The 25,950-nt window shown below is 44.9% G+C and overlaps 1 protein-coding gene across 1 annotated transcript in view; it reads left to right on the top strand.

The window, feature by feature from the left end:
• Positions 1 to 530: 530 nt before the first annotated feature.
• The window catches only part of RCOR1 (REST corepressor 1), an 85,356-nt gene continuing 59,936 nt past the window's right edge, over positions 531 to 25,950 (top strand). Inside the window, exons 1-2 of the mRNA XM_064659211.1 lie at positions 531 to 960; positions 1,056 to 1,115. Of these exons, the coding sequence (XP_064515281.1) occupies positions 774 to 960; positions 1,056 to 1,115 (247 nt within the window). The 5' untranslated portion in view covers positions 531 to 773. The remainder of the gene's footprint in view (positions 961 to 1,055; positions 1,116 to 25,950) is intronic.

Below are 25,950 nucleotides of genomic sequence, written 5' to 3' on the forward strand. Positions count from 1 at the left end.
CGGCCGCCGGGACACCCTTGCCCTCGGCGGGCTGTGGCCGGTGCTGCCGACAGGAGCCGTCCCGAACACGAGGATCACAGACCTCCGACCCCGCCGGGCTCAGATCCCCCAGGGAAACTGAGCTTTGTAGGGAATCCCATTCAAACCGCGCTGTAACCTTCCGCCGCGGGGGGAGGCGGAGGGGGGGCAAAGTAGTCCCTCGCCACGCTCCTCCCGGGACTGAGTTCCCGGCGGGGCGGCGGAGCCGGGCCGGGCCGGGGGATCGGCCGAGGAGAAGCTCCCCGGCGGGAGCTGCGGGCCAGCCTCTCCCCCGCTCGGCCCGGAGCAGGGGAGCGGGGAGCAGAGGTATCGCCGGGCGGAGAGATCGCGGCTCCAGCACACACGCACGGCCCGCGCTCCGCCCCCGCCGCGCCCAGCGAACGGAAGCGCGGGGCCGCTGCGATGGACAGGCGGCGCCGGCCAATGGGCGGGCGGGATGGCCTCCCAAAATGTAGGTTCGGCCAATGGGCAGCGGCGGGAGCGGGAGGGGCGGGGCTCTCGGCGGGCAGCAGCGCAGGTTGAGCGGAGTCCCAGCGCAGGGCTGGGATGAGCCTCAAAGTTCGGGGCGATCGCGGTGGGGGATGTAGCAGCGCCGCCACCGCCGCGCACCGGCCCGGCCCGCCCCGGCTCCCGCCCGCCCTTGGCGCCTCCCACAGCCCCCCCCCCCCGCAGTTTTTAAACTCTGATCCCCCCCCTTCCCTTCTTCTCCACTCCCCCCCCCCTTCCTCCCCTAAATGCCAGCCATGATCGAGAAGGGCCCGGAGGTCTCGGGGAAACGGCGGGGCAGGAACCACAACGCCGCCGGGGCGAATAATAACAACAACGGCGGCAGTAAAAGTTTATCCGCCGCCCCCAACGGCAACAGCAGCGGGAACTCCTGGGAGGAGGGGAGCTCGGGGTCCTCCAGCGATGAGGAGCACGGTGAGGAGCGGGAGGGGGGGTGGTTTTTTGGGAGGGGGGGGTGAAGGGGCCGCTTGGGCCCACGCGGGTAACGCTTGTCCCTCTGCCTCCCTCAGCTGGCGGCGGAATGAGGGTCGGGCCGCAGTACCAGGCGGTGGTCCCTGATTTCGACCCCGGTAAGTCTTTATTATATTTTATGGGGGGACAACTCCTCCCCTCTCATCTAGTGCTTTGGACCCCTCCCGATGAGCGGAGCCCCCTGGGGGGTGGGGGGTGGGGTACCCGGGGCTCCTCTCATCGGAAGGGGTCCAAAAATAATCCTCCCTTAATTCTAGTCTCAAACACCCAGAGCAAGAACAAGGACCCCCCCCCCCCCCCCCTTCCTCCCCCCTTCCCCAACGCACACGGTTGATAAAAGAAGTCTCGATGCTTTCCAGAGGGCGCTTTGCAGGCAGGGAGGAACAGGGAAGCTGGCAGGGCTGGAGGAGGCAGGAGATGGCAGTTGGGTGGGATTTTTTTTTCTTCTTTCTTTCTTTCTTTCTCTCTTTCTTTCCCTTTTTTTTTTTTTTTTGTTTTTTGTTTGTTCTATCCTCTCCTGAACTCGTGTTTCTGTAGTCTCAGTGATAGGTGTGGAACTAGAAGACATCAAGTTACAAATATTTTTTTTCGAAGGTATTTAGAAGTGACTTGGGTCTGTATTTTAATTTTCTCTCTTCCTAAGAAGCTGCTCGCCTCCCTCCTCCAAAAAAATTATTGTTTCACGTTCCAGCTATTCCGCTGCGGTTCTTTGTAAGCTAATTTAAAGTGGTATGGAAGCAAATTTTGAGCAAACAAAGGAATTGGGGCTGTGCTGAAAGGCAGGTGCTGGAAGCACGTTAGTACTGATGTATCTCCGTGTATAGAAAGACAGGCTGTTGACCTCTTTAGTTTGAAATCTAAGCTTTTTTTTTTTTTTTTTTTGGTATTGTTCCTTTGTAAGTGGAGGTTGAAGCCAGCGAAAACCCTCCTCCTGCCTGCTGGAGATCCTAGCGTTTGGAGTTGTCCCTTTGCCCAGCCCAAACTTAATTGAATCCTCCGCACCTCTCGCCTTAAAACAAAAAGAATAGTGTGGAAAGCCACGGTGTCTCTTTATCGAATAATCCTTAGAGTTACTATTGTGTGGGTTCAGGAAAAAGGTTTCTCGTGGGTCCTCCTCAGACTGTGCACTAATGTTGGATACCTTTTTTATTATTAAGTATGTTTGTTCTTAACTGTTCAGGTCTCAGGGTAAAGAGGATTTTTTTTTTCTTAAGTTCAGTATTACTTGTATTTATTTAGAGAATAATTTTTCCCCACCCCTTCCCCCCTTCGTTTTCATGACAAAATAAGATGCAAGGTCTTGGCACATGGGAGCTCCGTTTCTTGGTTGACCAGGAGGAAAAAGGGGGCGGGCGGGGAGGGAGAGGAGGAGGAGGAGGAGATGGGGGGGAAGGGAGGGGGAGCAGTTGGTTAGGCAGCAGTTGACACTGGTTTTCAATCTGTAGGTCAAACGTAACATTTCTGTAGCACACACAGCGTGCATCACACTGGCTATTCAGCCACGTATCACAACAATACTTGGGCTTTTTGGTCACCCTGGAGAATTATGCTCTTTTGTGCAATTCATTTCTGTAACATAATAGACGGAGGGGGAAAAAATACTGTGAGCCCCTTCCTCACTGTTATGTGCTCAGCTGTACATTGTTCTGGTTTAAACTCACAGGCATACAGTGACCTATACAAAGGTTATTGTTTTCTGTGCTCTGTGGAGTAGGAGGGAGAGAGGAAGTGTGTGATGCGAAGAAACAAATTTTTTTCTCAGTAATACGTACCCTAACACAGGATCAGCAGGTACTGGTGTTTGAGTACACAGTGTAATACAGCAAGCTCATAGTAGGGTTACCTGAAGTGAATGCACAGTCCTCTGATGACCTGAATGGACATCAGATCCTCCTGTACTGGTCTCTATTTTTTACTCTGGTTCTTGAAAGTATACTTGTTAGGTAAGAAGTTTGGGGTGAACTTTTGTCTGACTGGGTATTGAAGAGTTGATTTCCTGGCTCATGGAACTACCCAGGAATAATTTTGCAGTGCCAGCTTGTTCCCTGAATTTTGTCATCTCTTCTTGGTCCTAAAGGCTAAAAGCCAAGTTGTGTTCATCTGTTATGTCTCTTTGGTTTCTCTCTTTAAGAAAGAAAACCCTAAATAAGCCTAACGTGCTGTGCTAAGACCGTTTGACTGAAACTATTAAATTGCCCTGTCTTGTTGGTCATTTAGAAAGTTAAATCTATGGAATAGTGTTATCAGAGTGCACAGATGCTGGGTCTGTTTCTCTTTAGAAATTTGAGGGGCTGATTGACCAAAGGATCCTAAAGCTTGAAGGTTGGTTGTTGTTGAGTTGTGGAGGCTTTCACCTTCAGGTTAGCTGGCTGGGAAAATGTGGAGTGCTTGTGCCTCTGTGGCTGTGTCTGAGGGGAAAATAACACAGACCAGGCCTTGTGTGTGCTTCTTTTTTTTTTTTTTTTTAATTTAATGCTCAGCTATACTTCGTGTTTGGCTTGAGATATATCTGTAACTACTGATTCTTACATCAGCATTCTTATGTGGGTGTTCCTCTGTCCCCATGCAGAGGGGCAGAGAAAGCCTTTAATTTTGTTTCACTTCTCAGCCACATGTGAGCTGCTGCAAAGAGCAGTGAAATCAGGAAAGCTTTTCTGAAATCCATTTCTGTGAAGCTACAGGAGAAAAGAGAGGTAGAGTAGAGCAAGGCAGGATGTCGATTTGGGTTTCATAAATGAAATAGTTAGAGAAGAGAAAAAATTTACTACGTTGTATGGCCTGAAAGTGGAGAGTGTTCTCAATGATTGCCTAGGTTTAGACAGGAAAGGGACCTCACCACCTTTTTGTTAGCATGGAGAAGGACAGAAAGTGCTTGTCTCTTCCCTGTTTTAGTAGAGTAAGAGGGAAATGGTTAAGGGTTGTGCTTCTTTGTTTTTGCTTCATCCTTGGAACCAGAAAATGACAAGTTCACATTCTGGATTAAAATACCTTGGTGTTAGTTTTTAATATTCCTCGTGGCTAAAACTTGCTGTGGCAGTGGCCAAGGAAGGACCTGATGTGATTCTTTGTCTGTAAAAATGCTTGTGGCTGGAATCCTCTGTAAGAGGTGGTTCTTACTCTCAGCTCCTTTAGTAAATCTCTTTACAGTGGCAAGGCCTATTCCATGTGCTGACAGAGCTTATAGGTTCTTTGCCAAAGTTAATGTTGCTAGCTTTTTTACCTATCCCAGTTTCTCCTTAGTTTGAGAAAGTAAGTTCTCACTGCATTGATCCCACTTCTTTTATTCTCTCAAAAACATACACCTTTTTTATTATTATTGTTACAGTACTTACACCTCTGTTATTATTTATATAAGAATAGCTGTACTGTAAAGGCAGGGCTTTTTCAGAGACAATGTGTATACTAAAGAAGCCAATTCAGCTTGAGAGAAGAATAGGCAAAACTTTTTGGGCTGAAAGTCCCATGTCAGAGCTCAGTAAACTCAGTAAAACTTGCACTTCTGCTCTGTTTCACTTTTTGGCCTCGAGTTCACATATGTGATGTGAGAAATTGCTGTTTTGTCTGCTATTTCTTGTCTTATTAAAGCTCAGAGTCAAATATTTGCCAGCCAAAAATTCTGTCCGTTAAACAAAGGCTGATATTGGTAGGTCAGCATTTCTTGGGAGTTTGGAAACTGAGACACGGAAGGTTTTGAAGAGGGAAAACTATTGTGATTCTTTTAATCCATACAAATGAAACCCACATGTCTTGTTAATGGAAAAACTCAGTGAAAGGAAACATTGCATATCCTAAAGCTAAAAAAAAAAAAAAATCTTTCGTACCGGGAAGCTCTGATATTGTACTTGACCATTTTATTTCTTGCTTATTAACTTATGCTGTTGGAACACTGAAAATAGGAGGAAGAAAGCATTAGTGAGCACTTTAACACAGCCAATGAATTTAACTGAAGATTAAAATTGCCATAATTTTGAGGAGTGTTAAATAACTCCCTTAAGAGAACAGTTACTCCCAAATTTTGACTTGTGTTGAAGGCAGATGAAGTTTTTGGTTTTTTTCTCCTTTATAGCGTTAAAACTTCAGATTTCCTTATTTGTTGCAATAGCATTAACAATACATGCCACATCATGTATCTTTGGACAGTGGTTGTGTTGGTCATCTTTGAAAAACAGCTGCTGGGGCTCTTTCCAGTGGAAATAGATGAGAAAAAGCAAGTTTGACTCAATAGTGTCTTGTTGTAGAAATGCAAATCTGGGATGTATGTCAGTTGGGAGACTTCAATCCCTTGTTTGCAATGCTGTTCTTCTCCCACTTTTTTGTTGTTGTACCATAAGAATTAAAGTAAAAATGGTGGAAGGTGCTTTCACCTCTTGGTTCAGAAAAGCCTGCTGGAGGGTGCTCAGTAATGTCTCTAGTCCTTGAGGAGCTCATTCTCTGGTGCTCACTGTTAGCTATGCTCTGTGTGCTCCTGCACCAACAGTGGATATTCCAGACCAAAAAATGAGGGGGGAAGAAACCAGCAACCCTTTTCAATGTAGGGAGAAACTCTGTCAGTGTAGTTGTGTCAAAGAGGGAGTAAAAGAACCCCAACAACATAGTCTGCTTTTCTGATCTGGAGTGCCTGATCACTGTGGGGAAGTGGTAGCATGGTCGTGTCCTAAGGGAGGAAACTGATGATTTCATCTATCCATCCAATTCTGGCTGTTAAAATGTGCCCACCCTCTGCCTATTTAGGATCAAAGGTTGAAAGTATAATATTGGGACAGCCCCTAGGTGACTGATTCCCCTAGAATTGCTGTATTGCTCTGGTGGTTGCAAAGGCCATGTTTTATTAGGTTGTATCATCAGCTGCTTCACGGGGTTCTGGGCAGAAGCACCTATTGGCCTATGCAGCTGGAACTGTAGCCCTTTAACAAGAGGTTGTTAAAAGCCCCTTATGACTTCCACTTCACAAGTCCAACTCCCAGCCAGCTTGTTCTGTTTCTTTGTTTACAGCTAGTCCTGATCCTCACAGTCCTAATAGTTTGTGAGTAGTCTGAGTACTAATGACTGTAAGAGAAAATGGTGTTTGGATGAACGGACTCATCAGAAAGGGGATGAGGAAAAAAAGAAGTGCTCTTCAGGTGAGACTTTGCAATCTCCGTCTAAGCAAGTGGAAGAGTCAAAACCAAACTCCTGAAACTGGAAATACTGGTATCCTGGAAAGCTATCTCATCTCCTCGAATGACTATGCCTTAAATGCAACAGGCAGGAACTCCCTTAGTTCAACAGTCCCTTTGGAAAAGAAGGAAGAGTTATCAGGATGTTTGATCTAATCAGAAATATCAAACCATAATGAACTAATGCCCAGTGTGTTTGGGCTGACAGAGGCTGCCTGGTGTCTTGGTAAACCATGTGCACCTTGAGTCTTTCACTGTTGTTTGAGATGTGCATCATGCCCAACAAGAGTGTGTTTTCAGAATTAGGTGGTGGAAAATTTGGGTTTTTCAGGTTTTCTCTTAAACTGGTGGGAGAGGAGAAGTTTTTCCCCCTGGTTGTCTGCTCAACCCCATACTTCCTCATGGGGTGTATTTGTCTTGTCCTCTTCCTCAGAGGTCACAGCCTCTCTGTATGTGCTGCAGTGCAGAGCAGATGAGAAGATCCTCAACAGGCGCTCCACCAGAAGTTGTTGCCAAAGCCTTGTTTTTTCGTCTTACCCCCATAGGCATTTAGGTACAGTCTGAAGGGGTTCTCAAGGTCAGGCTGGTCCCCAGTGGCCTTGAGGAAGGGGGAAGGTGACTCCTGCTGCCTCCTTACTGTGCTGGCAACTCTGCTGGTGTGTGGGTGAGTCTGTCTCATCTCATTCTGTCAGTGGTGCTCGCTGCTGGTCCAATCACCATGGCAGGAGAGAGTGCGCTCCCGCTACTGCGTTAGGAGAACGAAGCTGACATGTAGGTGCTGACACTTCAGCTTATCCTCCGTTTTTCAAATCTACCCTGGAGAAAGAGTCGTGCTCAAGTTGGAAACTTTATTATCCATATCTCTGGCACCTCAGCAGGAGTTCAGCTGTTGATTTGGTGCCGTATCTTTTTTACCTCTGGGCTGCTCACCTGAGGGAGACCATTTTCAAGCCTACATTGTTCTGTAGTCAGCTTTCACCCAGCCTGTTCACTCATCCTGTGAAGAGGTTCAGAGGCTTCTGGTGGTGAGCACAACTCCCACTCGAACATATTTCAAGGCATGGCTTTTGGAGCTTTCTCATTATTCAAATAGTACCGAGAACATCCTTCTCAAACCTTAATGCTGTAGTAAACAAACAGGTCTCGGTGTAGCCAAAGCCTGTGGCTTCCTTCCCTGCCTGGCACATGCAGTGTTTGTATGTGAAGGTAATAGCTGTCTCATGTACTGACAAATGCATTAATGGCTGGACTGGAATTAATACTAGGTAGAGTGACTGCTTTGTTCTTCATAGTTGGTTCCTGCTGCTTAATGAGGTGCTCTTAAAACTCTTGTTTTCAGTCCTAGTTAGGTCTGTGACTTGGCCAAGTGAAGGCTTAGAGCTCCCTGTGATTAGTCATTATAATTAGCTCGGAAATCTTTGCCTCTGTGATCAAGGCGCACAGTATAATGCGGCTTATAGTGGGCTCTAGTCCTGTCACATACCTTCAGAGTGGTACAGGTGACAGTGCTTTGGTGGACATGTGTGTTTAACTGTGTTGTAACTTTAATATGTAATTTTTTAATATGTGCCAGGCAGGTGAATGTGAAGTAACTGGCTCCTCAGAAACTTGTGGTTAGTGCTAGTCCCTGCTTCCCTCGCACAGGACAATTTCTGGTTGTGGCCAAGGCTTGCCTTACCCATTCCAAGTGTAAGGTGAGTTTGAGACATGTTGACTCGTAGTTGATGGAGCCCAGAGACCAAATAAAAAAGAAAACTCTGGGGTAGTTAGAGCATGCCCCTTTCCTAGGAAGTCTGTACTTCTTTCTGCACTGGGTGACCTTGTCTTCTGAGGCTTTGACTTGACAGGATAATGAGATGAGCAATCTTGTGTTCTTAAGTGTTTAAACTGGAAAGAGCAGTTTGAAATTCAGTTCTTGAAAATATGAAGTTGATTTGTAAAATAAACTTGATCTTAAAAAGTACTTTTTAAGGAATGCTGGATGAGGTGTTTCTTTCTTTAAACTTTACAAGCTTTTAATTTATTGTTCCATGTGAAAGTTTTGATGACTTTGTGCTTTTTGAAAGTGCAAGAGGATGTGCTCAGCCTTAGTCAAGGCACTGGCAGTTTCTCCAGCATATTGGAGAACTGGGCTGCTTTTGTGCTCTTCTCACTGTTTGTTTTGAAATGCAACACATTGTGATGGGACTGCCTTTAAGTATTGTAGGTCAAACTCAATAAATTTACTTTACTCCTCAAGTAAAATTTTGAGATGAAACAAGTGAGTTTAACCTACCTTTCCAAGTATCTTAAATTCAGCTCTGTGCAGTAGCTTGCTCTTTGAACCTGATAAAGGAAGTATAGGTAAATGTTGCCTCTTTGGGGGCAGGAGGCTGCAGCAGTGTGATAAAATTGCAAAAATCCACTCCCAGGAGGAAATTCTAGTCTATTCTTCCCCTTCAGCTCTGTTCTCCTATCATGCAGGTGTGTCTAGGGGACATCAGTAGGGTCTCATAGGTACTCTGTGTCTGTAACTAGGTGTGTCTGTACAAAAATATTCCCCTGCCCTATTAGAGGCAGGAGTTTAAGGTCGTGACTTTTTGTCCTTAAAGTTATTTTATCTTCCTTGCCACCTCCCTTATCCCCGTGCTCTTCACCTGGATGGATTTCACAAAACCTGAGAGAGCCAACAGCTTATTTTTGTATTGCACTTGTCTAATTAACCACATGGCTGTCTATTGCATCTTTTTAGTTCTGCTGTCTATAGGTATCTTTGATAACCTGTTGTGATAGCAGGTGCATGTACTTTTAGATGACTGGATGTCTTATCAGGTTGAGCCTGAGTTCATACAGAGACTTTGTTTTGAAAGTTTGGTCTTGAAAATAATTATTAATGTACATGACCTTGAATTGGTATCCTTCTAGGCTTTATAAGCCTACTGTGAAAGCACAGTGTAACAAATGTGTAATCATAGTTGTGGCTTCTGGGTTCAGAAATCCCTAATGAATACATGTAAACAAGGCTCGCTTGCAGGGGTACAATGCCTGCCCTCTCCTATTAACTGGTCCCTGGGGAGGGCACATAGAGATTCTAGTTACACAAGGGGTTTGGGCATGGATAAAGACTAAGAAAAACCTCTCTTGAGTAGGAAATGGCCTTCCCTGTAGAAGAACTGAAGGGGCAGGACTAGGAAAATCTGGTCCACATTAGAGCATTGCTTTCGAAGCAACTTTTTACTTGCAGCTTGCATTGAAATGTCGAGTTTTCTCTGTTGCCTCTGACTTCCCACCTTCTTTGGGTGTCTAAACTCATCCCTCTGTTCCCATCAATAACATTGGTTTGAGTTTTGGCCAGGTGTGAATGGTACCGGGGGGGGGGGGGGGGGGGGGATTTTTCAGCTGCTCCTCACTCTTTGTTGAGAGCTCACTGCCCCATGTAGCAGGCACTGTTGGCTGGAGCTGTGTGTGGTTCTGCATTTAGGTTGCTAACAGCTGTGTGAGAAGCTAAAAGTGCCGCATCTGTAACCCAAGCTTTTTTGTTCCAAAGAGTGTAAAATGATCAGTACATACCAGTGTGCACATCTATTTCTATGGCTGATATCCCTCCATCCTTAGGAGGGAGCTGGTGTGGGTGCTTTTGGGAGGAGTAGGGGCTGTAAAGGCAGGCAGGCATACCAGGTGTAGCATTTGTACTTTCTCGGTATTGTTTCTGTCTGGGAATCTTAAAGATGTCCCTCCTGGGACCCTTGTGCTGATTTGTGCAGCTGCCACCACACCGTTCGTGACAGTAGCCATGGGAACACAAGTAGGATGATACAAGTTTAAAACTCTAACTTGTTGCTAGGCAGACCCAGCTAAGTGTGCATTAAGTAGTCTAAACAACAACAAAAAATCCCCACTCCAGATATTGTACCTCTTGTGGGGGAAGACAACTTGGCTCACCTCAAATTCTGAGTCTTTGTCTTTAGGCTGGCAAAATGAAACCAGCCCCAAACGTGCTCCCTCACCTTGGGACAAACCCCTCTTGCACATCTGAATCATGAGTATGTGGTGGTTGGGGGGGGGTGGGAGTTTCAGCAGGTAGGTTTTGACGCCACCTTTTCTAAAAAACCAAGTGCTGCGAAGTAAAGTGACGTTCCCCCCAATGCAAAACCATTGTGCTGCTCGGGTAGTCTAAAAGCTTTAGCCTGCGTTAAAATAGATACTGCTTAAAGTGACATACACTCTAAACAAAGGTCATAGGCTTAAAATATCACAAGATCGTTTCTAAACTCTGGCTGTAAAAACTTAAAATTATGACTAAGGCAAGGTAAACACCTTCAAAACTTGCACTGCTTTTGCATACTGTTGGTGCAGCTGCTGGCATGTGCTGGATGAACTGGTGTAGGCCTTTTAACTTGTTAAGTTGCTTTGTCCCAAGCCTGTGTTTTGGCACTAGGTGCTCAAGAAACAAGGGTACCCCACTCCCTCATGTTGTTTTTGTTGTCAGTGCCTGACCAAGGACGTATGGCACTTTATAGGGGCCCAAAGGGAATTGGAGGCCCAAACTTTAAGGGAGCGATGGGCCCCGTATGCTTCTTGAGGGCTGTGCTCCAGCCTGCCTTTGTCCCTGCAGCTGTTGGCTTCCTGTATCACAGCAGTAATTAGTTATGCTCTGGCCACTCGTTTAAACGGATCTTTTTTATTTTATAAACATTTGCTGTGCAGTAACTGTCATTCCTGTTGGAATAAGGCCATTTATAGAGATGCTCCCAATTACCACCTGCTCTTTTTCTTTCTAAGCAAAATACACTCTTACCTAATTTAACCTCCCACAGAAATTGCTTTGAAGTTGTTTTCTCTTTGCACCTTGCCTCACTGCTATCCCTTTTCCCTCCGACCACCCTAACAAACGGCAGTTGTTCCTGTTTGTCCTTTCAAAAATTACTTACTTCTGGGGAGAAAGCCTACTTGCTTGGTTTGCCCCAAATGTTTTTGCAGTCAACTCTTATAAGAAAAGATTGCTTTCCTGTAGTGTGGCTCAGCCCTTTTTTTGGTTTCCTAAGTTGCTATTTGTGGTTCTCCCACTTTCATTAGAGTTTTAGTACAGTTTTTATATCCTGTCTGTCCACCCTCTTACTAACCCAGGCCTGCTTGGATTTCTGTGCTCTTCTCTGTGCTCCTGAGCCCTCTTTTCTGGTACTTTGTCTCTCCAGGAGAGACACCCGTGTCTGAGCTTCATTGTAGTTGTTGTTGCCAGTTCTCCCTCAGGTTGGAAGAAAGTAGTCATGATTTTTACTTTGTTACAATTTTGCGCTAAAAGAGGGAAAAATGTAGCAGGACTCTGTCCCTTAGCCTCTTTTACAACTTTCATGCATCTCTGTGCATGGTGTCAGCTTGCTTTTCAACCATTTACATAGCAGTGATGTTTTTGTCTTTTCAGGTTCCTTAAGGCTTCTTTTTTTTTTTTTTTTCCATCACTGAAGAATTTCAGCCTAAATTCTGTGGAAGCCTCAAGGTGCTGCTTGCTCCTGTAGGAACACATGCTTCCCCCCACTTTAGCTGGTAGAGCATCTATCTGTCTGGACAGTAGTGCTACTCTTCTGACCTGTTGCTGCTGTGAGCAAACAGATGCGTGAGAAGGGTGAGGGAGCTGATCTTTCCTGCAGCCAGGGCTGTCCTGGGAGCTGACCGAGCACTCGTCTGGAACCTCTAGCTGGCCCCTGCCTGATGGGCACTGAGGCTGAGTTGCCCAGAGTAGCTCTGAAGACTGTCCTGTGAATTTGGAGAGAGGGGAGGTCTCCTTGCCTGTTTTGTGAGTAAAGCAAACCTTGAGGTTGCTGACTAACTTAAATCTGCGAGCAGTGAGTTTTGATGCAGTGAGGACACGCAAGTGCTCTGAAGAGCTTTTCTTTTTGCTGTAGTCTCAGCCTTGGGCTCATGGTTGTGTGTGCTGAGGGGAGCTGGGAGGGTACAGCTGGATCTCATCTGAAGTTCTCATCAGCTCTCTTCCCCTCTTAGGCTTTATGCAAGTATCGAATAACTTGGGAGAGAGGCTTGCTGGTGGGAACTTGGTGGCAAAGGGAGGATTTTTCAGAGCTGTCCTCTGGATTTCAGCCCAAGAGCTGAGTTGCTTGACAAATTGTTCCCTCCTGTGTGTACTGGCTCTGAGAAGTGGGTCTGCTCTCTGGGAAACTGCTGCATTGTGCTCTAGCTCTTTCTGTATTTCGGATGGGTTTTTAGTCCTCTTGGTTTGGTTCTTAAGATGATATTCCCCCCAAGATTTGCTTGGGATTTTGAGCACATGGGATCAGTTTCTTTTCTTGGGCAGTTTCAGGTGAAACAGCAAGCTGTCCTCCACACAGGTCAGACGCAGTCCTTGTGGTGCAAACCGGGCAGGCACAAATCCAGCCGTCCTGCCAGCAGGCTGAAAATTGGCAAAGGTTTAGGAGTATATATGTAGATTTGGGTGAAAAATGACGTTTTCTACTGGAGCAGAAGCAAAGGTGATTTGAGCTGGGAGGTCTTGTAGTTTGCTCTGGTGAAACTAGTGACTGAGGAACATCCATGTGCTGCTCCAGTGTGGAGATGGGCAGCACTTGCTTTGCCTGATGATCTAAGACTGGCTGCTGCTGTTTTGAAAGGATGGATGTCGATTGAGAAGACCTTTATAAATGCTGAAGCTGTTTAAAGTGTGTGTGTGAGTAGTTACTTTAGGCAAATTGATGTTTTCTATTGTACTCACCTTGCTGAAGTTATTTTGAAGGAGGGAGGAGAAATAAAGACAGAACTTCTTAAACCCCACATAAGAATATTTTTAGATATCATAAAAACAAATAAATGAGATGTTGGGGAATTAGGCTTGGAAGCAGTCCTTATTGCTCTGAAGCTTGCTGGGAAGGGGACTGTTTCGTGCCCTCTTACCTGAGCCCTTGTGAAAGAGGCTCTTGGAGCAGACACCAGGCTTCTCTTGGAACCAAGTCTCCAGCTTAGTTTGGTGGAATGCTACCCTGTCTGGTTATCTCTCACTCCACTGTGGCTGCTGTGTTGCCCACCTCTGAAGCAGCAGCATGTCCTTCTGTTTCAGCTTGAGAGAAGGAAACTACTGGGTGCAGAAATTATTTCAGTGTCTGCTGGGTGAGGGGGTGGGAGGAGATGCAATGGAGGCTCTGAGAAAGACAGGTAGGAAAAACCTTTCTAGTGACTATGTAGTGCCTGTACTAATACAGGCAGTGGATTTAATTCATGCTGCCAGGGCTAGGACAAAGCTTGGAGCAGGTGCACACCCAGAGCTTGCTTAAGTTGGATAGATGCCTGCTGAAATGTTTATCAAACATGAGAATAAAAAGAAAAAGGTTGTATTTAACCTTTTTTTGATGATGCATTTTAAAAATAACTTACGTTTCTTAAGTCAGAAGCAGTTACAACCAGGGTTTGAAAAATGGACTTGGCACTTGCAAGCATCAAGCACCTGTGCCACAATACACCCTGCAGCAGGAAGGGATAAAATGGTTGGGTGCTGCTCACGTACTGTGGTGTTTGTTGGCTGTTGCAGCGGGGTTTTCCTTGTGTGCTAGGGTTGCCTGCCTTCTCTTACTGCTACTCTGTTCTTAGTCTTTTGTCAGTAGACAGAATTTGGCTTAGTACCTGTATTTCAATGCTGTACAAGTTATTCTGAGCCTCTGGAGTAGAAGAGAATGAATCTAGTTAGACTTAGCTTAGTTTTACCTCTGTAAAACTGTGGCATGCAGTTGAGGCACTGATGCTGCATCCAAACTAAGGAAGACACTACTGCACTAATGTGCTAATTTTATACTCTTACTTGGCAGGTTGCCTTTGTAATCAAAGGGCTGGAAATTTTTCAGTTTGAACAAAATGTTCTAAGTAGCTGCGCTCTAGGTGGAAACGAATTTGATACGGGATGCTGCCTTCAGAAGACATCCATCTTTCCATATCTTTCTGGGCATAATAGTTCTAACTAAAATTCACTTTCCTGATGATAAGTGAAGCTATAGCCAAGACTTGAGTAAGTCTTACCTGTGGAGGTTCCGTAGCAGAAGTGTATCTCATCAATCTGTGCATCTCATGGGAATAGGGAGAAGGCAATGTTTTCAGAAAGTACCTGGAAGCTTTAGGAATGACAGTTGTAATGAATTTCAACAGAACTATTCTGTTGCATGTAATTTTCTCCCCGTTTGGTTAATAAATATTGTATGGGCTCGGTGGAGAATTTAGTCAAAATACAAAAGCATTTTTTAAGGAAGTTTGAAAGAGAATTTCTTGGTGAGTTGTACAGTACCTGACACATGGGGATTATACAGTAGGGAGTAAATATCTGATTCTTACCAGTAGTGTAAAAGTAATTAGAAGCATCTTTTGATGCCCTTGGATTTTTTACCCATTATTTTAGGGAATCAGTGAGAACTAACTAGAGAACGTACGTATCCAGACTTACTTTTTCCAACAAAAATGTCCATAGGAGCAGAACAGTCACAGAGCAGTCATATATTTCTAAAGTGGTTGGAAATGAAATGTTAACTCAAAGGCCATGTTATGTTACTGAAAAGCTTAAAACAAATGGCAGAATTGCTCTCAGACTGTATGAAATATGCCTTTCTGTTGCCTTTGATTTTTATTTTTTATTAAGTAGCTTCCAATGTTCATGAATCTAATATAGAAATCTTAATACGCTATTTTCTAATGAGCCTAAAATTTCTTTCTCCAAGATGAGAGCTGGCTGCTAAACTTCGTTGCTTTGAGTTTAAGATGAAACAAAGCTCTGTGTGCCATATGTTAAAAGGACAAGCTGACTTGACAACAAGAATGTGTTTTATCTTCTGCATTTTGGCAAGACTCTGTAGTCTTGGAGGGCAACTGTAAGGAGAGAGAAATCAGTGAAGATTCAAGAATGATGTGAGAAGGACTTGTGAGGTCAGCAGAACTGGAAGCTAAGTGTCTTGTATGGGAGGCAGGGAATAGGAAGAAAACCAAGAACAGCTGGAAAGCAGCAGTGGGCAAAATTTTAACAAAAAGAAAATCTCATGCTTTTAGTGTCCTTTTCTAAAGATACTTGGCTATTCTTTCTGTTGTTTTGTCACCTGATGAATTAAACATATGGTTGCTAGTTCAGGTGAGTGCAAATCCTCTCTTCATACACTTTGGACAATAGGGTCTTGAATTGAATTCCTGAGATCAGGAGACAGCCAGGTGGTGGTGGAAGGGAAACTACATTCATGACAGTATCAAACTAGCCAAAGGCTGCTGAGTCTGAAGGCCTGACGCATCAACGTTGAGCTGAGCTACTGCTTCTGCCTACAGCAGCTGTCCTTGTCTGTGTTAGGGGCTTACATACGTGGCTGGGTACTGTTCTGGCATCCTGGGCAGATATGCAGCGTGCCTGGTGATGGGAGAGCCAGAGCAGGCCTGTCCTTCCTTTTGCTCCTCCTAGGGAAGGAGAGCTGTGGCTTTCTCTGCTCACATGCCCTTTGCCAGACCTGCAGCTGCTCAGGCCATTCAGCTTAAACTCTTCTTCGCTGTGACTTTTGTTCTGCCCTTCCCAGAAGCAGTTTGCCTGGAAGTTGAGGTACATAGTGGGATGCACGTTGTGTTTGGCACCTGCTGTTGTGGCTGTCACTTGTGATTTCCTGTGACCATCAGCAAAGTGTGATGTCCCCACAGCACTGTTTACTTGACCCCGCTGTGCTGGGCTTAGTCACCATGGAGCTAATGACTTGCTTGCCATAACCTGCAACGAAGGTGTGTGTGGGATTGCAAGTGTGCGTTTCTGCTGTCCTGTCAGTGTGTTTTACTCTGCTGTTGGTTGTCCTGCCTGCCCTTTGAAGCCAGGCAGCATCTCTTTGTACTGCTGTCAGGGCATGGGGACCTCGCGTATGATTACCTGGACTGTAGCAGGCTGCTGGAAGTGTGAGCGAGTCTAATGAACTGCTGGCTCTGGGGAATGTGCCTGAGCCAGATGCAGGAAGAGCCAAACACTGTAAGTCACCATGCAGGCTAGCTATTGGCACAATACTCATCTCAGTGTAGTTGCAAGACATGTGCTTTGTAGGGTCTGGAGTCTGAATTCAACTCTGAGTGGGTGTTCTAAAGTCTTGTTACTTCTCTTCAGGCTTGAGTTTTACAGTACAGGTCTTGTTCCTCTGTCTCTATTTTATTCCATATAAATTCTTGGATAAATACTTGTTTGAGTTAAGGGACCCTTATGGCTTTCTCTCTTTTCACCTCTAACCTTCCTTCTCTCCAGACTCCTCCCTTCATTGCTGAGCAGTACAAAGCACCATATCTTTATCAGAGGTGGAAATATCATTACTACCTGCACTCCTAGACCTCTCTGAGGCTGGGACAGGCATTGTCTAACTCAGATCTTGTGGGTCATGCCAAATCCTGTTTCTTGTGCTGTGCGAGAGCTGGACCTCCCCCTCTGAAAAACAAGCAATACTGCAGCCCTTCATGCACTGTTCTCTGCCACATCTTCAGAGCAGGACCCTCTTCTGCCATTGGGGTGTCCTTGCTGCAGCAGGTGCTGAATTTGGTCAGGCATGCCCAGGACCTTGTTCAGTAAGAGCAGGCACTTTGTGCTGGTGCCGTTGTTATACAGGCATGAGATCCCTGTTGTACTTTGCTCACAGTACAGTTACACCCTGTTGTTTCACAGATGCGCTCGTGTCACGCAGCTCTAGGATGACAAAGCTCTTCTTGCCAAAGCAGATGTTTAAGTGGCTATTTAACTTATGCTGTAATGCACTATCTCCACACAACTACAACTGAGTTGAGTAGAATGGGCTAACACTGAGGAAAGGTGGTGGGAATACTGCCTCCAAATAGCCATAAATAAATAGTCTCTGGTTGGGGCCAAGCACAGCTAGAGTGTTAGTGAAGCGAGCGAGGGAATGAAGTAATGATCGTGGACAGACCCTGGAATGAATTGGACGGGGGAAGCTGTCAGCACACCAAAAATGGCCCTTCTGTGTAGATGTCTGACTAATTGGCAGTGATGGGGGAAAGAGCACATAGGATGCTGGGATTTGACATGAGCCTCTGAAGGCTCTCAGGGGCATATCTGACCACTGGAAGCTGACTGATAGTTTCCTTCCAGGGTTTGGATGCATAGTAACAAGGGGCAGGCAGTGTAAAGGGAAGTAAAATAACTTGTTCCTCTCTTTCAGTCATTTGGACTGTAAGAGTACAAGTTTGTGCTGGTATTGGGGAAAATGAATGTTATTGCCTGCAGCATTTGTGGCTTTTGGTACTTAGGGAAGTAAGTACCTACATAGAGGAGGTTGGGACATTTGTGTGCCACAGGAAAAATAGAAACTGTTCCTGTTCAGGACAGAATTTCCAGTGCACAGTTAATCCAGGCAGTAAGGTGAGTAATTAGCACTTCTACTCTGCATTTATGTTCTCCATAGTTAAGCCCTCGTCCAGTTCTTAAGTTTTGTATTCTGGTAGCCCCCAGCTGGGTCACCTCTCTTTGCACAATGGAGGCTGGACTTGAATGAATGAGAAACTGGTTGGGAGGTGAGCCAGCTTAGTATGCAGATAATATGGTGATGTTTCTTCTCCTTCCTCCCCTTTTTGGCCCAGTGGCCTCAAACCCTGTTCTGAAAAAGAATCCTTCAGTTGATTTTTCAAATGGGGGAATGGACAAGTCTTTCCCTAATAAGGGAAGGTAAGCTTAGTTTAGGGTGCTCTGCCCTGCAGCAAAGAACACTAGCTCTGAAGATAAGAGGTGGTGGCAGGGAGAAGCATCCAAAAAGAGTTTGGTTTCATTAAGCAAAGTCACCTAAAATCCTGACACGTGAGAATCATTTCCACTTGGTGTAGACTGTGACAGGTGTTTCACCATAGGAAACTCATTGCTTGACTTCCAGTGTGACCTTGGGCAGAAAGCTGAACCTTTTAGCTTTCTCTGCTTTATATTAAAGCTCCCTGTGTTGTTCAGGATGGGGATGAGAGTGGAGTGGACAAATGTGAGTGAATCTAGAAACATCAGAGAAGGCACCAGGAGCCTGAGAAGAGCCAGTGCTTTATGAGGCAGAGCTGGTATCCCCCGTCTGATTTGGTGACAAGTAAGATGGGAAGAGGAGATGTCAGTGTTTGTGGTCTGTTGTATTAACAGAATTGATGCATCTGAAGTCTGGTCTGACCACAACAGACTGATTCATGTTCTTGAGGTAGAACAGGAAGAAATTTTCCTTTTTAATCTGTCTCCCAAAAGTCAAAAGTGTTTCTGGCTGCAGAGTAACTAAGGTGCATTAACTATTCCACTGTGAATTCCTTGTGGAGACAGTGTGCTTCCTCTGGCTTCCTCTGGCTTTACTGCAAAGCAGGTGCAGCCAGTGCTCAGCTTGCCTGGCTATCTCGGGGAGGAGCCTGCATTTGTGCACTGGTGGGGGGGAGAAATGTCTGTAACAAGGAAGGCAGAAGCTAAATTTACACATTTTCCTTTCAGGTTGCTTGGAAGGAAGAGAAATATATAGTAAATAAATGTATGTTGGGGTTAGACTCTGTTGTGCCAGACCTGTTCTGTGCCTTATGAATAGCCTTGATGTATCTCAAAGTTTTAACTCCTTCCCTGTGCCTGTAATGGAGCGATGAGGGACTGGAAGATTTCCTGGACTGTCCAGTACTGCTCTTGTAAGGGCACATTTCTCTGTGTTACCTTAACTTTCTAGTCCATGGTGCTGCCTCTCTTGCTTGCTCATGCAAGAAAAACTGCTCCCAGGGACCAGTGGAACTGGGGAGTTCTCTGCTCTCACTGCTTTGGCTTTGTCCCTCTTTCTGAATGTCACTTCTGTGGGTGAAGCCTGACATGACAGAGCAACCACAGCCCTGGATCAGGGGGATTTCATTGGCTCAGGAGAAACCCTCTTACCCCTTACACAAAGGGTTTGGAAGGTGTTTCTTGGCAGTTTCTCTTTCATGCTTTTTTAAAATTTGACTATTTCAGTAAAAGGTTTCTGAGAATCTGGAGACCTGTACCCTGAAAATCTGTGAGGAGAATACAAGATACCAGAGAAAGTAGGGAAACTCTTGAGGCAGTGTGCTCCAGCATGCTGGACTCAAGCAAGTGCCTGAAGCCCAGAATTTCTGGTACTCAGAGGTCTCATCTATTCAAAAGCTGGAGAAGGAAATGTCAAATGATGCTAATAGAAGCATGTTTGGTTCTTCCAGACTTCTCTCTAGCTGCCTGCTTAAATAAACACCCTCTGCATAAGTCACACCATTCATTGTCTTATGCCTCTGAGCTATGCTGGTTTTCCCCATGATGGTGTAAAAAAGGAAATGAATTCAAAATCTTTATTAAATGACAACTACAGAACTATGCCCTGCTAAATGATGAGAGGACAGCTGGTCTACAGAGGCACCACAGCATTTGTCACTCGGCCATGTGCAGGGGAGCCAGAGGGTGCTGAGTGTCTGCCACATCTATCAGAAGTCCTTGGTAGTGGAGCTCAGGTTTGTTCCAGCCCGCTCTGTGCAAGGTATGTCTGTACAACATGCCTGTTATTTGGAAATCTTAATAGAACTCCGTGTTCAGTTGGCTCATGAAAGGAAGAGATTAAAAGCAGGTCCTAAATGTGTCTGCTGTGGTCTGTGAAAACCATGGTCTATTGGATAGTGAAATTATCTTCCTGGGCTCATTTATAATGGAGCCTTAGGGTGTCCTGAGGGGAATAAGCTCTTGTTGCTCTGATGTGGAGGCATAATTTGAGGCCCCTCTCAGGGTTCAAGGCCTCATGGTGACCTACTTTACCTGAAGAGATGCTACCGTGACATGGACAAGCAGGAGCTGGTCCAAGGCTATGATCAAGTACATCAGGCTGTAGTTTGACATGTGTGTTATGACAGATGGACACACAGGTGAACCAAGAAAGAGGGCAAGAGGTCAGAGTAGCTAGAAGAGCTTCTCCTGTATCTTACAGCCAAACAGATGTTGTCCTAATCAGCACCTTGTGGGAATGGCTTGCAGAGAAAAGGATGAAACAAACACTGGCTCAAACGCTGCTAGTGTGCACCCAGGGGTCTTGAAAATGTATTTCTGTAAGGTATATTACCAGCTATGCAGAACATTTCCTGTCTCAGACAAATTGGTCTGTAGCTGTTCCTTGGTTATCATAAGACTTTTTGCAGCGTATGTTTATCATGCTGACATAAATCATCCATCCATCCAGTGACAAAATTCCCCACTACCTATTCCTGGAAACTTGCTTTTGAGTTTCAGAGTGTGAACACTCTGGTGGGCTAAGAAGCAAGTCTGAAGTGCATCGTGCTGGCTTGGTCCCTGCTTGGCGCAGGATGTGCAAAGGAACCCGGATGGAGCCTCCGTGTGCAGGAGCAGTTGCTGGAAGCCTGGCTGCCTGCTACCTGTGTCTTCTCAGCTTTGAGGAATTTTATGCTTTAAAGTGAATGATCTTTCTCAGTATTTGGTCCAGGGACTTGGAAGAAAGAGGTGTGCAGCACCATGTTCTGCTGTAGAGCTGCTTGCAGGGGAGTGCAGAGCAATGTTGAGGGTATTTTGAGAGCAGTCCTTGAGGATCATCGTTCTTAAGTGCACCGTGACTGGCTCTGATCAAGGGCTTGCAGGCTGGCTCTCTTGCTATGCAAAGCTCTTTTCTCACGGCTTCATCAGTTACAGCTTTAAAAATAAACTTGGAATTATTGGCTGTGTGCAGGCTTGTGATGGTGGGATCTGCTGTTAGTTCATCTTTGTTAAAGAGGTGTGGGTCAGCTGCTGGCAGGCAGAAATCCCTGATGTAGGTACTGTGTGACCAGCAAACCTTATCCTTCCACAGCAGAACTTGCTGGGAGGTGATTTGGTATAACTGTACAAAGCACATCTCTGCCAATGTAGCAGGGTATGTACTGGGAATGCTCTGGGGATGCTTTTGTACTGAACTGCTATGGAGTGAATCCATGAACTTCAGAGTGCAAATGCCATAAACCAGAGCCCAGCTAGGTCAGTGGAACAAGTCCCTGTGGGTCGGAGGACTGTAGGCTGAGCCTTGTATTGCCATTTGTCCTTTCCCTAATGTATCATATGAAAGAATTGGGGTTTTTTCCTCCTATAATTTTTATGTCGTTGGTTTTAATCCACAGTAGTGTCTTATCCTATCACCTGTGACTCTCCACAATTGTAATTTGGCAAGAGACTTAATTAAAGCTTAACAGTACGTTAAAATATTTTTTAGTACTCTAGGAGCTTTTACAATAAGAACAAGAAGATGCCTAGAACCTAAATGTCTTGTCTTCATTTGTTTAGCTTTTTGTTTTAATAGCTGTCTCCAGTGATCTTTTTCAGGCAGTCTACTTGGTGCTGAGGTAAGACTTGCTGTTCTGAACTTCTCAGAATCAATTCTGCCCACCTGCCTCCCAAAGGTGTTCTGCACTTGGTACTGCAGAGTCGCGGTGCCTGGTTAGAGTGAACTGATGTGGCACATAAGGAAGGATGGGCTGGGGAAGCAGGGGAGAAGATTTGTGTCTGAAACTGCACAGGCATAGATAGCCTCCCTTGTTATGGCTAGTAGCTTGCTTTTCTTTCTAGTTCATTAACTTATTACTTCATTTTCCTGTGCATTAGTCTTTGAAATACTGCTAGAAAAGGATGGGCATGCAGTTTCCTCTGTTCTGAAGTCTTAACAGAGATAGATCATTAGCTTCTCTGTAACTAACTTATCCTCCTTAACTACTGTTCTTTGTTCCTGGGTTTTCCAGAAGATCTTGCTGACTTGCATCAAAACAGGAAGTCTGCAATGCTGTAAATAACTGGGTGGTTCAGTCTGATTTTTTTTTTTTCAATCCAACACTTCACCAGACAGAGTTAAAATTCCTTTTTATTGGCATCAGTCATTCTGAGCTAGGGCTAGACTTTCTCTTGGCATGTAATAACCTATCAAGTTTCATTATGGAGAAACGTGGGATTTGAGGGAGAGCGGGGTTGGTCCTGCCTTGTCCTTCTGTAGTATTTTGGCAATATTCCCTGCAAAGGTACTGTACGTGAAGACATGGCAGAATGTCAGAGCATCCTTGGACTCAGCCTGAAGGTTGTGGTCTGTCTTAACCTGACTGTAGGAAAAGGAGGTTTAGTTTAGCAGCCTCTGAGGAGCACACCAGATGGGCACAGAGTATTTTGGTTTCCTGGTGAAGTTCTGCTGCTGAATTGATACAATTATACCAGTATAACCATGGAGCAACCTTCCTCCACTGCAGCAGTGGGCATGATGTGGTGCAACTCCTTTTTCACTGATAACTGCTCAGTTTAACTTGCTCTCATCTTCCCTATCTGTGCAGAGATTTGAGTTATGTCATGACTGCCCCTCCTTGGGGTAGCAGCTGTAGGTATGTTAACTGCACTCTGCAGTGGGATTCCTGGATATAACTTCATGAACTCCTATTGATAACTCAGGTATATGGGTATCATCATTCTGCTATATTCTCTTAATAGTTTGTTTTAAGTAAAGCTTAAGCTGTGTAGCACATCTCTTGCTAGAGATCTGCACAGGGTTCTGCCTTACTCTTTGTCTATACTAAAAAGCTTTTCCTGTATGAGCTGAGCTAGGGTGTGAATTTAATCTGCTGTGGTTAGGGCTTTATAACCCTTACAGAGGAAGTCCACTCGCTTTTTATTAGCTTGCTTTCCCCTTCCTTTCTTCTCTTTCACAGTGGGGTCTCCTATTTAGAAAGAGGTCTTGTGAAACCTTAAATGGTACTTGGGAAGTTGCAGACTTTTCTAGGTAGGCAAGGCATCTCATATCCTGTTAGACTTCATTCTGAGGCCCATGATCCCAAGGACAGCTTTCCTTTGTCCTGCTGGAGTGAGTGGTTTCTGCTCTTGCTTTGCCGCCTCAGACCAGGAACCGTTTTATGGAGCTCTCTGATATCTCGGTTCCTGGAAAGGCCCGTGTCTGAAGCAAAAGGGACAAAGCTACCATGAGACTTGCCCAGGTAACTGGCCTGACACTGGTGTCTGCTCTCATTAGCACTGGAACTGGATGTGCAACTGCTGGTGCACTGGAAAAGTTAGGACATAATTGGGGGTGTGACTGCAAAGTGCTCTCCTGCAGGACTCCACTTTTCTTGGTTTTTTTTCTTCTTTCTCCTCAGAAAAGACATTTTTGTAGTACAGTGTGCTGTGGAAGTTGTTCTTCAGCAGACACAGTGATCTGCTTGTGTTGGTAAGCTGTTAACACTGGGCGATTCATTCTTTGGGTGTGATGGATGCTATGGCCAGCAGGAGGTAACTTGAATTGGCTTTCTGTGGTCTTCTCACTTTGAACCGCATTGTGGTAAAAATTCCCCCAACGTCGGGCCTTGCCTGGCTTGTGTGTGTGCAGCAATTCTTTTTGCCATGGAGTGTGGGACGCTGTCCTGATCATGGCCTTCAGACTTCAGACCTACATGTCTGCAAAGTGCTGAATATTGCTGCGTGTTGAAGGCAGGAGCAAATTTAGGCATTGAGGTAAAATGAGTTACTTCTGCTCCGGGGAACAAAACATGGTTTTCCAATAGCATCCCTGTTCCATGTTCAGTCACTTTCTGTGGTAGTCAGAAATAAATCCATTTTTATTCAGCTTTTTCTCCAGAACTGCAGTCTGTAAGCATTCTAGCAGGCGATCTAAGCTTTTGTAGAGGTGCTTGAGAGGAGAAAACATGGGGCTGCTGGCTGCAAAGCAACTCAGCAGGGTAAGGTCTTCATGAATCAGTAATGAAATGCAGGGAGTCCCATTCCAAGGATCAGATCTTTTAGGTCTATAAGAAGAAAATAATACCCTCGAGTTTTTTGTTTGTTTTAATAAATGAATAAAGTGGTTTTATGGGTGTCTTGCAAACTCTGGCCTCAAAGTCAGAAGGTCAGACTAACACGTATCCTCATAACTAGAATTAAATGATACCTAGGGCTGGTTCATGGATGATAGTGTTGTGTTTCATGAAGGCCAGATAGTTCTCTAGGGCAAGATTCAGTACATGAAATAACTCTTAATCTCTCTGGAAAAGTCATGGATGCAATGTACTCAGTGTGAGCATTTGGTAGGAAAAAGGGTAAGTCATTAGCTCTCAGAATCCACTTTCCCCTTGCCAAGTCTAGTGTGGAAAAATCAGAAGAGATATTCTTCAGATATATTTAGTTTTAAAAATGAAAAGCTTTAAATGGAGATGACCACTGCAATTAAGTTATTCTGAATGTTTTCTGTCACTAATGAATTTGAACATTTGCTTCATTTAAAAAAAGAAAATTGGTACATATGAATTTAATTAGTGATAACATGGGATCAGATTTACTTTTTGTCCTCGCTGTTTTCATGTCACAATGAAGGACACTTTTATGTAGACTGGGATGTTGTATTTGTTTCTTTACGTTTGCATTATGACACTAGGTCTTTATTTACTTACCATTTTAGAGCCCCCAGGATATTTAACCTTCTGTTTGAGTTAACGATATTGATATTTCCTATTTCTGACACTTTTCCTCCCTCCTTTGTCTCATTTTGGAGATATACCAACTGGCAAAAATACACTTACTACTGTAGTGTGCTGTAATGTTCTAGTCTCACTTCTGAATGGTGATAAATGTACCCTGTATTAAAGAACTTTATTTGGAAGCATACTTGGTGGAAATTTATGAGCTAACTCAATTAAACATGACATGTTTCTCATTCCTTGATGAGGAAATGAAGTTCCAAGTTCCTACAACTGACTTCTTTGAAAACTTCTGGGAAAGGTAGAAAGAAAATAGTAATTTTCACTCCCCATGTTTCAAAACTTCAGGAAACATTACACCTCTGGGTGATGCATGAGGTGAACGGGACTGATCGTCTTTACATTAGGATGTAACAAGATGGGACATAGCATGAACCTTTCCCTCTATCCTCTGCATGTGTACCTTGTTCTACCAGGATTTAGATGGCCAGGGAAGTTCTTCCAATTCACAAATGTTATTTTTAGTGTCAGTGCTGAGAGTGATACTGAAATCACCCAAACAAAAGAAATGGGTGGAACAAGGGAATCTCGCCATGTTTTTTGAACAATGGCAGAAGTGGTAGGGTTGTGGGGCTTTCAAGTGAGTTTTATACAGAAGAGCCGAGAAGCCTGGAAAGAGATTGTTAGGATAGCTAAATGGCAAACCCAGGGATGATAATTGCTGCTTCTATTTATATAAAAAAAAGAAGGTATTTTTTCCCCTTGTGTCATGGTTTCTAGTGGCCAAAATTGATGGTTCTGTAGGAACAGCAGAGGAAGTGCTTCTGAAAGCACAAAAATGCGCTTTCCTAGCGATGTTGGTAGCATGTCCTTGGCTGATACATTTAAATTGAAAGCTCTGTTTAGGAAGGTGCCAGTGACACAGGGCAAAGTTGGACATGACCAATCATGAACCTGACAAGGGAGCAATGACTGACCACCCAGCACGCGTGCATACAGCTTGTGGGGGGATCTACTCAGCAGGATTCTTCTGTCAGGACATGGCTGTAAGAGACAAAAGCTTACATTTTGTTTCTACACACCAATGCCTGATGCCTTTCCTGTCCCTGTTGTTTCTCTCCTGCTCCTACAGGGCAAATTTCCTCGTGCAGGGGGGCAGCAGAGCAAAGGCACGGTGCCCTTGCCTTACACACAGTGTAAGCTGCAGGGCACTAGCTGAGCCTGCTGCCATGTGACATTCAGGTTTAGGGATCAAAAAGCAACCTTAGGAGCTCGTTCTGAAAGCTTTAGTGTTCCCATAGTATCAACCCAGCAAAGTGGGGCTTTGGGAGAAAGGTACAGTTACTTCGTTCCTGTAAACCACTGGGTGGGATCTTTAGCAGGG

This window comes from Pseudopipra pipra, chromosome 6, assembly GCF_036250125.1.
Source record: "Pseudopipra pipra isolate bDixPip1 chromosome 6, bDixPip1.hap1, whole genome shotgun sequence".
NCBI lineage: Eukaryota > Metazoa > Chordata > Aves > Passeriformes > Pipridae > Pseudopipra > Pseudopipra pipra.